Genomic DNA, 16,787 nt, shown 5'->3' with positions numbered 1-16,787 from the left:
CGAGGCCTGGAGGGACGCTCTGGGAACCTTCTTTCCCCCGTCCTCCAAGACGGCAGCGAACTCCTGGTGGGAGTTTTGAGGGAAAAACTCCTTCACCCAGGTGCTATAATTATCGCAGCTAAGCAAGGCTTGTTGCTTTGCTACCCAGAGCTGCAGGGCCTCTGCAGAGTACACCTGGCGGCCAAGCAGGTTCATTCGCCAAGCCTCTTTCAGCTTCGGGGCTGGCGCCCGCTGGCCATCATATCGGAATCATGGTCCTGAGCATAAAATCTGCGCATATGGGATGACACGGATGCATGTCCGGACGGCCATGAAGGTACTAAAAGAAGGCACAGGCAGAATCTCTGACTCATTCGGACCTTGCCCAACTCGGCACCGGGGACCGGCACCCGGAGGTGTATCGGTACCTGGAACGAGATCCAGACCCGCAACCAGAACGGTGCCGGGAGGTCGACCGAGATCTCGAGGCTCGGGGAGAGGCTACAGGAGTCAAGGCACCTGCCGCGGTGCCGGGAGTCGGAACGGTGCCGATAGCGGGTCGGCGAACGGGATACCGACCGGTGCAGCGAGTGCGACCAGTACCGATGAGGAAAACAGCACCGGGACTGCCAGTGGTGTCCGGCGTGCCGACAGGACTTGGAGTGTCTGCGGGACCGTGATCATGAACGGTGCCGCTCTGCTGTGCTGACAGAGGACGGTCACCTGAAGAGACTGTATTACCCGCACCGGCGGTGCCGGGGTCAGGCAGCATCGACTCTGTCAGGTCCGAGTTAGATAAGCTGTCTGGCTGCGGTGCCGTCAGCACGGAAGCAGCAGGAGCAATAAGCTCAACCACGGCGCGTGCCGGGGAGCCGTCGGGCACCGGATTCGATAGCCCTTGTGGGACTGGAATCGACGGTGCCGACGTTGTCGGTGCCTCAGAGGCATCGGTGCCGGGCAACCCGACTTAGACTAGCCCTCTGGCTGCGGTGCCGTTGGCACGGAAGCAGCAGGAGCAGTCGCTCAACCACGGCGCGTGCCGGGGAGCCGTCAGGCACCGGATTCTACGGCCCTTGTGGGACCGGGATCGACGGTGCCGACGTCGTCAGTGCCGTAGCAGGTGTCGGTGCCGGGCGATCCGACTTAGACGAGCTCTCTGGCTGTGGTGCCGTTGGCACGGAAGCAGCAGGAGCAGTAGCTCAACCACGGCGCGTGCCGGGGAGCCGTCAGGCACCGGATTCTACGGCCCTTGTGGGACCGGGATCGACGGTGCCGACGTCGTCGGTGCCGTAGCAGGTGTTGGTGCCGGGCGATCCGACTTAGACGAGCTCTCTGGTTGCGGTGCCATTGGCACGGAAGCAGCAGGAGCAGTAGCTCAACCACGGCACGTGCCGGGGAGCCGTCAGGCACCGGATTCTACGGCCCTTGCGGGACCGGGATCAACGGTGCCGACGTCGTCGGTGCCGCAGCAGGTGTCGGTGCCGGGCGATCCGACTTAGACGAGCCCTCTGGCTGCAGTGTCGCTGGCACGGAAGCAGTAGGAGCAGTAGCTCAACCACGGCGCGTGCCGGGGAGCCGTCAGGCACTGGATTCTACGGCCCTTGTGGGACCGGGATCGACGGTGCCGACGTCATCGGTGCCGTAGCAGGTGTCGGTGCCGGGCGATCAGACTTAGACGAGCCCTCTGGCTGCGGTGTAGCTGGCACGGAAGCAGTAGGAGCAGTAGCTCAACCACGGCGCGTGCCGGGGAGCCGTCAGGCACCGGATTCTACGGCCCTCGTGGGACCGGGATCGACGGTGCCGACATCGTCGGTGCCGGGCGATCCATCTTAGACGAGCTCTCTGGCTGCGGTGCAGTTGGCACGGAAGCAGCAGGAGCAGTAAGCTCTACCACGGCGCGTGCCGGGGAGCTGCCAGGCACCGGATTCAGTGGCCCTGGGGGACTGGAATCGACGGTGCCGATGTCATCGGTGCCTCTGCAGGTGTCGGTGCCGGGTAATCCAACTTAGACGAGCTCTCTGGCTGCGATGCAGGTGGCACGGAAGCAGCAGGAGCAGGGGGCTCAACCACGGCGCGTGCCGGGGAGCCGTCAGGCACCAGCAGGAATCGTAGGCTTTCTCGACCTCGGAAGAAGGGAGCGGTGCCGAGTCGACATCGGTGCCGAAAGGCCTTGGTAGTACCGGCGGGATCCGGTGCCGAGGAGGCGCTTCTGTCTACCGCTTGAACATCGCTCGGAGGGGTAAGTGAAAGTCCCGCACCTTTTTGTTCTCGGCTTAAAAGCCTTGCAAATGGTCAAGTGTGATTCCCTGAGGCACTTCAAACAGGAGTCGTGTAGATCTCCCTTCGGCCGCGGCTTCTGGCAGGCCAGGCCCATTTTAAAACCCGGTGAGCCATGCATGGGCTCCGGCATCGGGATCATGGAAGGGGCTACTTCCTGAACCCCGCTAACTAAACTAACCATGTTAGCAAAGAAAACACGTATAACTATACAATATATATATATAAAAGGGTTATAACTGCATAACTATATACGAGAAATACAAGTAGCTAGGGAAGTGGAGGTCAGCTAAGCCGCGCTCCACTGTTCCAACGACCGACACGGGCGGTAAGAAGGAACTGAGGAGCGGGTGGGCCGGCAGGAGTATATATCAAGCGCCATGGTGGCGCCACTCTAGGGGGCGACCTGCCGGCCCACTGAGTTGCTAGGGTAAAAGTTTTCCGACGAATGTGCACGCGCGGCGCACACACCTAACTGGAATGGATATGAGCAATCACTCGAAGAAGAACTTTTCTTTCTCTGAGTGATTGTCCACAGAGATTCCACTGCCAATGTCCAACAATCACATGCCGATTCACCTGGACATGGGCAAGAGGAGTCCTATATGAATAGAGATTGCAGGACCATCTTACTGAAACTAGAATCTGAGCTGGATGCTGGAACCAGGAAATAGTGAGTGGTAAATGTGTGGCTAGAACTCCATGTTGCTGCCTTACACATTTCTGATGTGAGGATGCGCCCCAGACAGGCTGCAGAAGCTGCTGCAGTCTTAGTGGAATGAGCCCTAATTTGTCCAGGCTCAACCTTTTTAGCTATATCATAACAAGACAATCTGAGACCCACTTGAACAGCTTCGGAGATGATTGCCCCTCCAAGGGCTGTCCTTAACCCTCTCAGCAAAAGCCACAAAGAGTTTAGGTGTGACCTGGGCAGCTTGGTCCTCCCTAAATAAAAATACCAGGCTCTCATTATTTCAGTGTGTGGAGTTTCGTTTCACCTATGGCAGAATCAGTTTAGGGAGAAAAAACAGGAGTGAACAGACTGACTGATGTGAAAGTCATTGGTTACCTTGGGCAGAAACCTCAGATGACACCTAAGGGTAACTCTGCCCTTACAAAAGAACATGTAAGGGGGGCCCATCATGAGGGCCTGAATCTCCCCTATTTTCCTAGTTGATATGATGGCTACTAGCAAGGTGGTTTTAATAGACAGGTGATAACCCTTTCACCAATAGAAGTTGGTCCAATAAAAGATATTACCTCACCCATCTTGTCTCTCTAAGACCAGGTAAATGCATTTTAGGTATATACCTTGATGTTAGAAACTGTACTGACTTCAATTTTGCCAATAATGTAGCGCTAGTTGTTGAATCAATGGATGATCTGGACACTTAAAGCCCAGGAAAGCTCAGTGGCAGAAGTCAGCCCAAAACTTAGTTGTTGTAAAACCAAAATTCTTCCAGGTGGCAATTGCAAACACACTGAGAGCTACTAGCATCTTCATGGGTGACCACACAGTCATGACTATCGGTGATTTCACCTACCTCAGCTCTGTTGTCAATAACATGAGTAGCGGCAAGTAAAAACCCGAAGCCTGCACTGCATATGTTATCAGTACCTTGTCAGGTACCCTTTCACAAATTGAACACACTGGTAAATAGCAATATGAAGTGCTAAAGAGCTTTAATGTTTCAGTGATAAGTATTCTGACTTATGTTTCAGGCACCACACTGTCAAGATTGAAAAGAAGTTGGACACCATTCAAATGAAGCATCTCAAAATGACTGAAAATATCAATTGGCACTCAACGCTCTCTAAGGTTGTAAAGTCATCTGCTCCAAACGCATTCCAATTTCCCTGAGAGACAGTCATCTCTGACTTTGACCCAATAAAAGCAGAATGGAAAAGACCCACTGGAAGACCTAATACATGATGGCTGGACAGCGTTAACAGACACCTGTGCCTTACAGGCATCCAATCCCGTAACACACCAAATTTGGCTCAGAACAGAACATCACAGAGGCACATAATGCATTTGGTGTCCTCTATGCTGTCCAAGCAACAGCATGAGAACTAACCTAACCTAACAAGGGAGAAATACCTTGTGGATAATATGCAATGAACAAGAATGGTCTGGATGCTTCTCCTTCAAGAAACCATTAACATTACTTGGCTAAAAGACTTATAGATTGTGTGGCCAAAAGAGACTATAATAATTTCTAGGCTTACCTTCTGTGTCACACAAGCTGTAAAATTTCATCGAGTCCATAACTTCTAGATGAGCTAGAGCATATCGTTTAGAAAGACAAACAAGAGTCTTTCACAAGCAACCCAACATATTCCTTCCCCCACGGACTGAGTGCACTGGTTTTGCTGCCCTCCGAGTCTCTGGCTGTACAGAAGCTTGTGACCCAAATTTTGATTGCAAACACAGATGCGCTATAACTGGAAGGAGATAGCTCTAACAATATTATTTACTGATACATATCTAGTACTATTATACTGTATAGAATATATAGTGACATATTTATTATTATTTTTTCAGAGCTTTTGTCTGTATTTGACTATTGGTAGTTTAGAAAATACATTTTATCAAGTTAAATGAATTACAGAGAGCATGCAAGTTACATTGCAATAAGCAGTAATTACTCAACTTCTTTATTGCCATTTGAGGCTTGATTAACCTTGCCTATTCTAAGGAATTCTTTTTTCTGAACATTGTTCACTCCTGATTCCTCTTAAGCAGGCAAGGTTAACCAAAACGCAATAAAGAAGTTGACCTAGAATGTAAAATTAAAATCTATGTGACAAGTTTTAATTAAAACACAACCAAAGCACTGCTCCTCTCTTGAAAAGATAAACAGCTAAGCCAATGGGGTTGCACAGAGATTGCATCTAAAATAAAAAATATCAATTAGAAGCACTTATAAGACTTTAGCAAGATGGCACTAGGGTTCAGCTAATGTAATTCATTTTTTCAGGGAACCCTAGGGAGTGCCTCCTATAAGCAACTTCATATATAAAGCAACCATTCTAAAGTCTCCCCAAGGTTTCTGATACTATTTTGATTGACATTTAGTTATAAACCATCTTTATGATGCAACTGTTTTTTTCTGGTTTATCAGTTGTCACTTGAAACAGATTTCATTGTCATTGTTCCAAAGGCCAACAGCAACTTTTTCAAATCTTGTTTTGTAAAGCAAACTATTGCTCAGACTCCCTTTTAGGCACACTATGTTATGTTCCACCACATACAGTAATTAATTGCCATTACTCTGGTCAATATAGGAACACATTCAGTCATCCATTCGAAATGAAAAGTATCCAGACATCTGACTAAGCAACCAGAAAGTAATGCCAAATAATGCGATCTCTCCAGCAACCTTTCAAACTAAATAATTAATGTGGAAGTAAATAAAGGGAAATATAATATTTCAGTTACAGAACAATCATCAAATCAGTCTTATATTCCAGTAATGGGAGACAGTAATTCAGTGACAACATACTGCCAAACAACTCAATGGAGTACAAAAAATTTCTTTGAAATAAGTGAGAGAGTAGAACAGACGCTTTATGTTCAAAATAAATAAAAACATCCACATAAAAACATTCCAGATCCAGCACCAATGCTGTGTACCACTTCCATTTGGCAGTGGGCGGCAATCCTACTAGACATAAAACACAGAGGATTGTCAGAGCCAAAGCTCTGAAACACGGAAGTGAAGTTCCTTCAGCAGTCAGCAACAGAGAGAGACAGGAACTGAAACAGCTGAGGAGTGGAACTCCCTTAAACAGCCTCAGGCACTGAAAGCTTGAAGGAGTTAGTGTACTTGAGCACTCCTCTATCAACACAACTTGCAATAAGGTGCTCTTGCCATCAGTGGGAATACACAGACAGAGGTGGCACCAGCATGCCAAGCGCATGCCTGCGGCGGCAAGCTACAGGGGGCACTCTGCCGGTCGCCGCGAGGGCGGCAGGCAGGTTGCCTTCGGCGGCATGCCTGCGGAGGGTCCGCTGGTCCTGCAGCTTCGGCGGACCTCCCGCAGGCGTGCCGCTGAATCCGTGGGACCGGGGACCTCCCGCAGGCAAGCTGACAAAGGCAGCCTGCCTGCCGTGCTTGGGGTGGCAAAATACCTAGAGCTGCCCTATAAACAGAGGCCCCCAAAGAACAGTTTAACTCTGTTAGTCACTTACAAAAAATACTTTAAAAATATAAAAAGAATTCTGTATGTGGAATCAGAATCACAATTATTTCTTTAGATATCATATCTGTTTACAATTTTTCATGTATGCTTTAATTTAAAACCATTTTGATAAGCTATTCTGTATAACAGCATAATCACAAGGCTCCGTGGTAGTGAAATATTTAAAAATATTAAATCAGAATGCTGTAAATTTCATCTTTCCCTTTTAGGTATAGAGAACTGTGTCTGAAAGAGTCCTTGGTTTTTTGAGATGTTTGATAGATTACTATGGTCAGCTGAAATGAGCATAACCTGCGAACCAGGAACGCTCATCCTGTCTCTGACAACAACTCTCTTCTGTGTCCTTAGTCAAGTCACTTAGGCCCAGATTTTCAAAAGTGAAGTAGAATTTTGGTATCTCAATTTGTGTGTCTAAACCTATGTCTAAGGGCCTGAGTTTAACAGCTGCTGAGCACCCACAACCTCACTGACTTCAGCTATGGTTTGTGAGTGCTCACCTTCTCTGAAAATCAGGTCCAGTTGTCTTAAACTGGGCACACACAAGTAGTGGTGTCACTTTCTAATCTATAAAGGCATGAATGGTGATGGGTTTCCTGAAAGAGGGTTAAAAAAGGTTTTGTGCTTACCTGATGGAGAGATATGTCTCCAAGAAATGGAAGGCTCTGGTTTCCCAGTGGCCAAGCAAATAAGTGTAACATTGCTTCCTTCATTCACAACAGTGTCAGTTGAAATACGAGATATCTTCGGAGAAACTGAAATGGAACAATGAGAAACTTTAAAAAAAAAAGAATAGAAAAAGAGTGATTCATTTTCTTTAGTCCTCAGATGTCTGGCATATGTCTTGAAATCCATACTGTTGGGATTTTTTTTTAAATATAATGTTTTAGCTACAATGGTTTTCATGGTATTTTGCAAACAAATCCTTGTTCAGAATTGTTTATGACCACAACTATTCCATCATTTATATGAAGGTACAGCCAATGGATCAGGATGCTCCATATTAAACACTAGGACAACTGCAATCTGCTCCAGTTTATGAACATTTGGAATAGATCTCAGATTCCTAGCAATCTGCCAATGTTGCTCTTGTTTAGGCAAAATCTGGACATGCTCATGTTAGTCCATAATGGACATTAAATTAAAATGCTATTGTTCTCTGAAAAATGATTATGCAAAAATAGTACTTTCCTATTCATTCCATCTGCTGCCTGTGTGTATCTAGAGTTATATCTCTTCACATTAGTGAGTAAAGTAAGTTTTTATTGCTTTTTACGCCTGTTGGTCCTGCAATGCCATTATAGCCAAGAGAGAGTGAGCTGCATTTCTTTTTCCTTTCTGTATATCTTAAGCAGAATAGTTCACTAAATTCCATTTATAGAACTAATCAGAATATAATAAGGCTTCAGCAGTGTAACTGAAAGCATCAATGAGGGCATAACTTGAAGACAATGGAGTTTTACAAGGGTAAATGGGAGGGTAACATTTGGCCTGCAGAATCTTTATTACTGGTAATGATGCACAGCAAGACAAGAACCAAAGTTACTTGTGGAATCCAGGCTGAGCTTTCACTTGTGAAGTGTCTTTTTATATATTAACTAAGCACCTTTAGTATGGAAGTCACTGAAAGATAACAGGGAACACCACACTGCTATTTCTACAAACACTTTTCAGAGTACAGACACATTCTCAATGTCAAACATGCAAAAAGTGATATATTCTGCACTATAATGGTATCTTCTAGTAAATGTGATGAAACTCTAGCAATGGCTACATTTTTGTACCAAAAATGCAGTTTTCAAACAAAACTGTTCCATAATGCAAGCATATGCTTGTACTACAGGAAAAATATAATTATGAGATTTCAATTTTTTTAATAAAAATATTTATGAAGAAAAACAGATTTCCTCTCTCTTGGGGACCATATCTATTGTCTTTACTGGGCACCTCCTTTACTAACATTGTAATAGCAAAAACCTTCATAATGACAAAAAATATTGAAAATGTTCAGAAGATCTTGAGTATTCAGTTTATTCCCTAAATTTTATTAAGGTACAGAAACACTCAAAATAGTTTGATCATATTAGTTAAAAATTCCTGATATCTTAACCATTACTTTCGAAGAAGAAGGGCTAAGGAAACCTTAAATTACATTAGAATCTCGTTAATTATTACAACCTTTATGAAACAGTGAGTGAATAAACAATAGTTAAAGATCAAGAATACACTATCCAAAAATGCTTTAAGTTCCTTTTCTGATAACTGCAGTTTATAGTATTTCACATGGTTGTATACAGTACTGTTAAATATACTATAGGGTTATATATAAGTTACTAAGTATGGAACTTCACCGCAACACTATTTAACATTTGCTAAGCAGGGAGACTCATTTTTTTACATATGGATTGTTGGGTTTGGCAAGTAGTGAAGTCCAGGTTAACAATACTTTTCTATATGTATTATGGGACAGACTGTGGCTGGACCTCTGTGGGTGCATAATACTTGAGATGGATGCAAGGAGCCTTCTAAATTCAGTGTAGGTGTCAGCCACAACTGTAGTCTCTTGCATTCCCTGCACTAGAGCAAGCAGCAGTGTCACCCCCACACCTTCAAAAGGTTTCAGCAGAAGAGTGGGCCAATGGCTCGGATCTGCACACTTGCAAGGAAGGGTTGCTGGCTCTCAAAGGTCCTGATGCAGCTTAACTCTTTGCACCAATCCCTCTTCCCAAATCACACACGTGTCTTATTTAAAACTAAAGTGTGACCCAGTGTGCACAGTAGTAAAATAGCTGTAAACATATGGGGTCAAACGCTGCCATCCTTCACATTTCCTTCCAAAAAGGATGGAAATAGATTAGGGGAGCAGGTATTTAAGCTAAAACAATGGACCACACCTCTGGTTTTAAACATGGCCTTTAATTTTATTCCACTGCTCAGTACACAGAGGACCCATATAAATTCTGTACTAGTGGATTTCAAGAGAGCCAAGTTGGAATGCCACAGTGCCTCATAGTTCCCCTCTTGCTTGTGACTACATGCACCACAAATCCATGATCTGGCCCATAAATTCTTCTCAGCCATTTATCCAGTTCAACCAAGAATAGTTGATTCACGAATAGTCTATGATTATCCCCCCTAATGTATTTTAAAAATGACTTGGACAGTGCCACCTCACAAACTGCATACATCAGAGATAATGAAACCAAGTTGCCTTTGAATAGGTAGCCACTATGTTTCCTTGAAAGGAGAGGGCCAAAGAAAAATGGGCAGTTTTACATTTCTATGTTGAAAACAGTAGTACCCGTAATAGCAACAACTGCGGCTGTGTTGTATAATTAGATTTTGTAAACATTCTTTTATCACAGGCATTTACTCACTGAAAAGTTGCTTGAATGACTCAGCATCTGCTACATACTGTACCATTTTTTTGCAGTTGTTGAATTCTGCATCAGCTAGAGACTATAAATATTGGGAATTCAGACAGAATGTGTGTCTGGCTGTCTAAGACCATAACTTACCATGAAAATAAAATAATAAATAAACAAACAATAATAAAAATAATTTAATACAGATATAAGGATTTACATTTCAAATTACTGTACAATTATTAACTATTAATCCTAAAAAAAGCCGTATTGGGAAGGTAGGTAGAATTCCTAAAAAAGGTAATGTCCAAGTTCCCAGGGATAGATTCATAGACTCTAGGACTGGAACGGACTTTGAGAGGTCATCGAGTCCAGTTCCCTGCCCTCATGGCAGGACCAAATACTGTCTAGACCATCCCTGATAGACATTTATCTAACCTACTTTTAAATATCTCCAGAGATGGAGATTCTACAACCTTCCCAGGCAATTTATTCCAGTGTTTAACTACCTTGACAGTTAGGAACTTTTTCCTAATGTCCAACCTAAATCTCCCTTGCTGCAGTTTAAAGCCCATTGCTTCTTGTTCTATCATTAGAGGCTAAGGTGAACAAGTTTTCTCCCTCTTCCTGATGACAGCCTTTTAGATACCTGAAAACTGCTATCATGTCCCCTCTCAGTCTTCTCTTTTCCAAACTAAACAAACTCAATTCTTTCATAGGTCATGTTCTCAAGACCTTTAATCATTCTTGTTGCTCTTCTCTGGACCCTCTCCAATTTCTCCACATCTTTCTTGAAATGCAGTGCCCAGAACTGGACACAATACTCCCTAACCTGCGCAGAGTAGAGCAGAAGAATGACTTCTCATGTCTTGTTTACAACACACCTGTTAATGCATCCCAGAATCACGTTTGCTTTTTTTGCAACAGCATCACACTGTTGACTCATATTTAGCTTGTGGTCCACAATGGCCCCTAGATCTCTTTCTGCCATACTCCTTCCTGGACAGTCTCTTCCCATTCTGTATGTGTGAAAAAGACGGTTACTCACCTTTGTAACTGTTGTTCTTCGAGATGTGTTGCTCATATCCATTCCAGTTAGGTGTACGCGCCGCGCGTGCACATTCGTCGGAAAACTTTTACCCTAGCAACTCAGTGGGCCGGCAGGTCGCCCCCTAGAGTGGCGCCACCATGGCGCTCCATATATACTCCTGCCGGCCCACCCGCTCCTCAGTTCCTTCTTGCCGGCTACTCCGACAGTGGGGAAGGAGGGCGGGTGTGGAATGGATATGAGCAACACATCTCGAAGAACAACAGTTACAAAGGTGAGTAACCGTCTTTTCTTCTTCGAGTGATTGCTCATATCCATTCCAGTTAGGTGAATCCCAAGCCTTACAAAGGCGGTGGGGTCGGAGTGAAATGTGGCAGAATAAAACTGCCGAGCCAGAGGCTACAGCCTCTCTTGAACCAGGGCATACTGCGAAGCAAAGGTAAGGACCGAGGACCAATGGAGCTTCGCGACAGGTCTCGTGGGTAGAAACACGAGCCAGCAAGGCGGCAGATGAAGCCTGAGCCCTGGTAGAATGCACGGTGATGTGGCTTGGGGAAATATGAGCCAAATCAGAACAAGTGGGGATGTCCGCCATCACCCAAGATGAGATCCTCTGAGAGGAAAACAAGCAAGCCCTCCCTTTGGCCCGCTACCGGGGCAGAGCTGGGGCACCTTAGGAAATGATTCTGTCAGCACAACTAATGCGAGCACTCCACAGATGTCCAAGGAGTGCAACGGTTATGCCCATTGCGTTGAGCTGTGGGTAACATAAAAGGCCAAAACACCTTAGGGAGGAAAGCCGGGTGCGGTCATAACTGCACCTTGTCTTTGTGGAACCTTCGTAAGAGCTCTGATCTCAGAGACCCGTCTGGCCAAGACTAGGTTGAGGCCCCAGGGCGGGGCTGGGCGGCGCACCCGAGGGTGCAAGCGCTCCAAGCCCTTGAGGGACCTCGAACCCATAGTGGGACACTGAACGTCCATCTTAGCCTGCTGGAAGGTAGGGATGGCTGCTGAGAGTATCCTCAGCGATGATACCGCCAGATCCTGCCGCTGAAGGCCAGAGGCAGGCCAAATAGAGGGGATCGAGACCTCAGCAGGAGCAAGATCGAGCGTACTGCAGCTGTAAAGGAAACGCTTCCACCTGGCTCGGTACGTTGACCAGGCGGAAGGCTGCCTGTCACCCCGACTCAGGTATGTGAGGCGAAGAGGCTGCAGGTCCAAGTGACGAAGCCTGTCATTGCCCTGAGTGATGAGGTCTGGGCTGACAGGCCGAGCAACGTGGTATGTCAGTGCTGCCTGGACCACTTTGGAGTGATCATGATGATGATGCACGCTCCGCCCCTGCGGAATTTGAGCAGGACGTAACGAACCAGTGGGAACAGCGGGAAGGCATAATGCAGTTGGCCGTTCCACGGCATCAGGAATGCGACCAAGATCGATTCCGAGGAGAGACCTTGGAAGGAGCAGAACATCTGGCATTTCCTGCACTCGCGGTGAGCGAACAGGTCTGTGCGAGGAACCATTTCCACTTCCGGAAAGCGGGACGCCTCACATGGGGCAGAGTGATGACTCGTAAGACAGGAAAGACCTGCTGAGTCAAAGAGATAAGACGTTCCGAACGCCTGGGAGAAAGGACGTCGCCAGCTCCATCGAGTGGGCCATGCAAAAGACCAGGAAATGGATGGCCTCCTGACAAAAAAGGGGGGGAGGACTATGTCCCCCCTGAATGCTTATGAAGCACCTGGCCATTGTGTTGGCTGTAAACACCGAGATACAACGGCCTCGCAGCTGCCGATGGAACCCCTGGCATGCCAGGCGGACTACTCTCATTCTTGGGGCATTAATGAGGAATGCCAGCTCCCTAGAAGACCGAAGGCCTTAAGCTCGGAGGTGACCATGAGCACTCGAGCAGAGAGATGATGCGTCCGCCGTCAGGGGCAGTGAGGGCTGGGGCGGATGAAACCGCATCCTGTCCACACCAAGGAGGGAGTTAGCCACCACTCTAGGGAGCCTAAGGCGTTCGAGGGAACGGTGACTACCATGACCATTGGCTCCCTGTCCAAGCGGTACGCCGAGGTGGGCCGGACTTGGAGAGGACGGAGGCGGAGCTTGGCGCGTTTGGTTACAAACTTGCGGGCAACCATGGACCCAGGAGACTGAGACAAGAACGAGCTGAGGTCGTTGGGAAAGCCTTCAGACCTCAGATGATTGATGCCATCGCCTAAAACCGCAGTTGCGATAAGCAGGCTCCGGCTAGGTAGGAGACCAAGATAGCCCCTAGGAAGCCCAACCTCTGCGTGGGAACCAGAGCGGATTGCTCTATTAGTAATCATCAGGCCTTGATCTGTGAATAAGACCGTGACGATGCCCACGGGCTGAGTGGTTTGTGTGTCAGAGTCTCCTCGGATAAGCGAATCGTCCCAATACGGAAAAACGCATATCCGACATAGCTACGGTAGGCGGCGACTATGGCCGTAAACCGGGAGTATTCACCGCTGGCTATAAAGCGGAGGCATCTCCCATGCGGAGGGAAGATGGCATTGCAAAAGTACGCGTCCTTCCTATCCAGGGCGGCATAGTAGCCCCCCGGAGGCAAGGATGGAATAATGGTTCCCAGGGATACCATGCAGAACTTCAACCTTATCCCAAACCGGTTGAGTCCATGCAGGACCAGGAAGGTCTGACCTGTGGTCGAGTGGGGGACTAGGGCATAACGGGAGTAAAACCCCTAGCCCCTTTCGTCCGCTGAAGGGGGACAGGGCTGGAGCAATTTTAAGGTGGTACCTATGCTCCATCGTGCGCAGGACCCAGCGACCTAAAAGTAACTGGGGCCATGCCAGGAGAAAGCGGGATCAGGATCCCGTCCTGCGACTGGTACACCGCCCTCCGGTGAACCTTGGAAGGTCCGTCTTTGGTCCCAGTGGTAATTGCGAGGGACCTCGACTTTGGCTTTTTAGGGGGCCTGACGTTTGTCTGCGACCACCTTGGCCTTGCCGTTTTCCAGAGTTCTGCCTCTGGCTAGGCACAGAGTATGGCGGCTGGGGCCATAAAGGCCTGCGTTTGGTCGCAGGCGTATACATGCTGAGACGCATTAGGACCCTATTGTCCAGCAGGCTTCGCAGTCTGGGGCTGTCTCTGCCGCGAAGATGCCTTTACCAACAAAGGGTAAATTCTTTCCCCCGTCCTCCAAGACGGCAGCGAACTCTAGGTGGGAGGTTCGAGGGAGAAACTCCTCCACCCAGGTGCTATAATTATCGCAGCTAAGCAAGGCTTGTTGCTTCGCTACCCAGAGGTGCAGGGCCCCTGCAGAGTACACCTTGCATTCGCCAAGGCTCTTTCCGCTTCGGGGCTGGCGCCCGCTGGCCATGATATCAGGATCGTGGTCCTGAGCATAAAATCCGCGCATATGGGGTGACACGGATGCGTGTCCGGACGGCCATGGAGGTACTAAAAGAGGGCACGGGCCGAGTCCCTGACTCACTCGGACCTTGCCCAACTCGGCACCGGGGACCGGCATCGGGAGGCGTATCGGTACCTGGAACGAGATCCAGACCCGCAACCAGAACGGTGTCGGGAGGTCGACCGAGATCTCGAGGCTCGGAGAAGAGCTACAGGAGTCAAGGTACCTGCCCCGGTGCCAGATGTCGGAACGGTGCCGATAGCGGGTCGGCGAACGGGATACCGACCGGTGCAGTGAGTGTGACCAGTACCGAGGAAAACAGTACCGGGACTGCCAGTGGTGTCCGGCGTGCCGACAGGACTTGGAGCGTCTGCGGGACCGTGATCATAGACGGTGCCGCTCTGCTGTACTGACAGGGGACAGTCCCTTGAAGAGACTGTATTACCCGTACCGGCGGTGCCCGGGTCAGGCAGCACTGACTCCGTCATGGCACTGAGAGCCCTCGCCGTTGGTAACATCTCCGGCGCGCAGGGAACAGCAGGCTCAACCACAGTGCGTACTGGGGAGCTGTCAGGCACCGGATTCGACGGCCCTCGTGGGGCCGGGATCCATGGTACCGAGGTCATCAGAGCTTCGGTAGGTGCCGGTGCCGGGAGAACCGAGTTAGATAAGCCGTCTGGCTGGGGTGCCGTCAGCACTGAAGCAGCGGGAGTAATACGCTCAACCACGGCGCGTGCCGGGGAGCCGTCGGGCACCGGATTCTACGGCCCTTGCGGGACCGGGATCGACGGTGCCGAAGCAGGTGTCGGTGCCGGGCGATCCGACTTAGACTAGCCCTCTGGCCGCGGTGCCGTGGGCACGGAAGCAGCCGGAGAAGTAGCTCGACCACGGCGCGTGCCGGGGAGCTGTCAGGCACCGGATACTATGGCCCTTGCGGGACCGGGATCGACGGTGCCGACGTCATCGGTGCCGCAGCAGGTGTCGGTGCCGGGCGATCCGACGTAGACGAGCTCTCTGGCTGCGGTGCCGTTGGCACGGAAGCAGCCGGAGCAATACGCTCAACCACGGCGCGTGCCGGGGAGCCGTCAGGCACCGGATTCTACGGCCCGTGTGGGACCGGGATCGACGGTGCCGACGCCATCGGTGCCGCAGCAGGTGTCGGTGCCGGGCGATCCGACGTAGACGAGCCCTCAGGCTGCGGTGCCGTTGGCACGGAAGCAGCCGGAGCAAAACGCTCAACCACGGCGCGTGCCGGGGAGCCGTCAGGCACCGGATTCTACGGCCCGTGTGGGACCGGGATCGACGGTGCCGACGCCATCGGTGCCGCAGCAGGTGTCGGTGCCGGGCGATCCGACGTAGACGAGCCCTCTGGCTGCGGTGCCGCTGGCACGGAAGCAGCAGGAGCAATACGCTCAACCACGGCGCGTGCCGGGGAGCCGTCAGGCACCGGATTCCACGGCCCTTGTGGGACCGGGATCGACGGTGACGACGTCATCGGTGCCGTAGCAGGCGTCGGCGCCGGGCGATCCGACTAGACGAGCTCTCTGGCTGCGGTGCCGCTGGCACGGAAGCAGCAGGAGCAATACGCTCAACCACGGCGCGTGCCGGGGAGCCGTCAGGCACCGGATTCTACGGCCCTCGTGGGACCGGGATCGACGGTGCCGACGTCGTCGGCGCCGGGCGAGCCATCTTAGACGAGCTGTCTAGCTGTGGTGCAGCTGGCACAGAAGCAGCAGGAGCAGTAAGCTCTACCACGGCGCGAGCCGGGGAGCTGCCAGGCACCGGATTCCCTGGTCCTGGGGGACTGGAATCGACGGAGCCGAAGTCATCGGTGCCTCTGCAGGCCGGATAACGCAACTGAGGCGAGCTCTCTGGCTGCGATGCAGGTGGCACGGAAGTAGCGGGAGCAGGGGGCTCAACCACGGCGCGTGCCGGGGAGCCGCCAGGCACCAGCAGGAATCGTAGACTCTCTCGACCTCGGAAGAAGGGAACGGTGCCGAGTCGACATCGGTGCCGGCGACGGTCGGTGCCGGAAGGCCTTGGTGGTACCGGCGGGGTCCGGTGCCGAGGAGGCGCTTCTGCCCGCCGCTTGAACATCGCTCCGCGCCCAAGGTGGAGGGGCAAGTGAAAGTCCCGCACCTTTTTGTTCTCGGCTTAAAAGCCTTGCAAATGGGGCACTTATCTGTCAAGTGTGATTCTTCAAACAGGAGTCATGTAGATCTCTCTTCGGCCGCGGCTTCTGGTAAGCCGGGCCCCTTTTGAAAATCTGGTGAGCCATGCATGGCTCCGGCACTGGGCTCATGGAAGGGGCTACTTCCTGAACCCCGCTAACTAAACTAACCATGTTAGCAAGGAAAACACGTATAACCATACAAATATATATATATAAAAGTGTTATAACTGCATAATTATATACGAGAAAACGAGTAGCTAGGGAAGTGGAGGTCAGCTAAGCCGCGCTCCACTGTTCCAACGACCGACACGGGCGGTAAGAAGGAACTGAGGAGCGGGTGGG

The 16,787-nt window shown here is 50.0% G+C and overlaps 1 protein-coding gene across 4 annotated transcripts in view; it reads right to left on the bottom strand.

The window, feature by feature from the left end:
* The window catches only part of NEGR1 (neuronal growth regulator 1), a 643,647-nt gene that overhangs the window by 249,249 nt on the left and 377,611 nt on the right, over positions 1–16,787 (bottom strand). For all 4 annotated transcript variants that reach the window (XR_004001643.1, XR_004001642.1, XM_030572935.1 and 1 more), the window contains exon 3: positions 7,089–7,214. Coding sequence is in view for 2 of the 4 variants with exons in the window: in XM_030572935.1 (XP_030428795.1) it covers positions 7,089–7,214 (126 nt within the window). In the remaining 2 variants the exon portion in view is untranslated. The remainder of the gene's footprint in view (positions 1–7,088; positions 7,215–16,787) is intronic.

Source organism: Gopherus evgoodei, chromosome 8, assembly GCF_007399415.2.
Source record: "Gopherus evgoodei ecotype Sinaloan lineage chromosome 8, rGopEvg1_v1.p, whole genome shotgun sequence".
Lineage (NCBI taxonomy): Eukaryota > Metazoa > Chordata > Testudines > Testudinidae > Gopherus > Gopherus evgoodei.
This window is presented reverse-complemented; position numbering and strand designations above follow the sequence as displayed.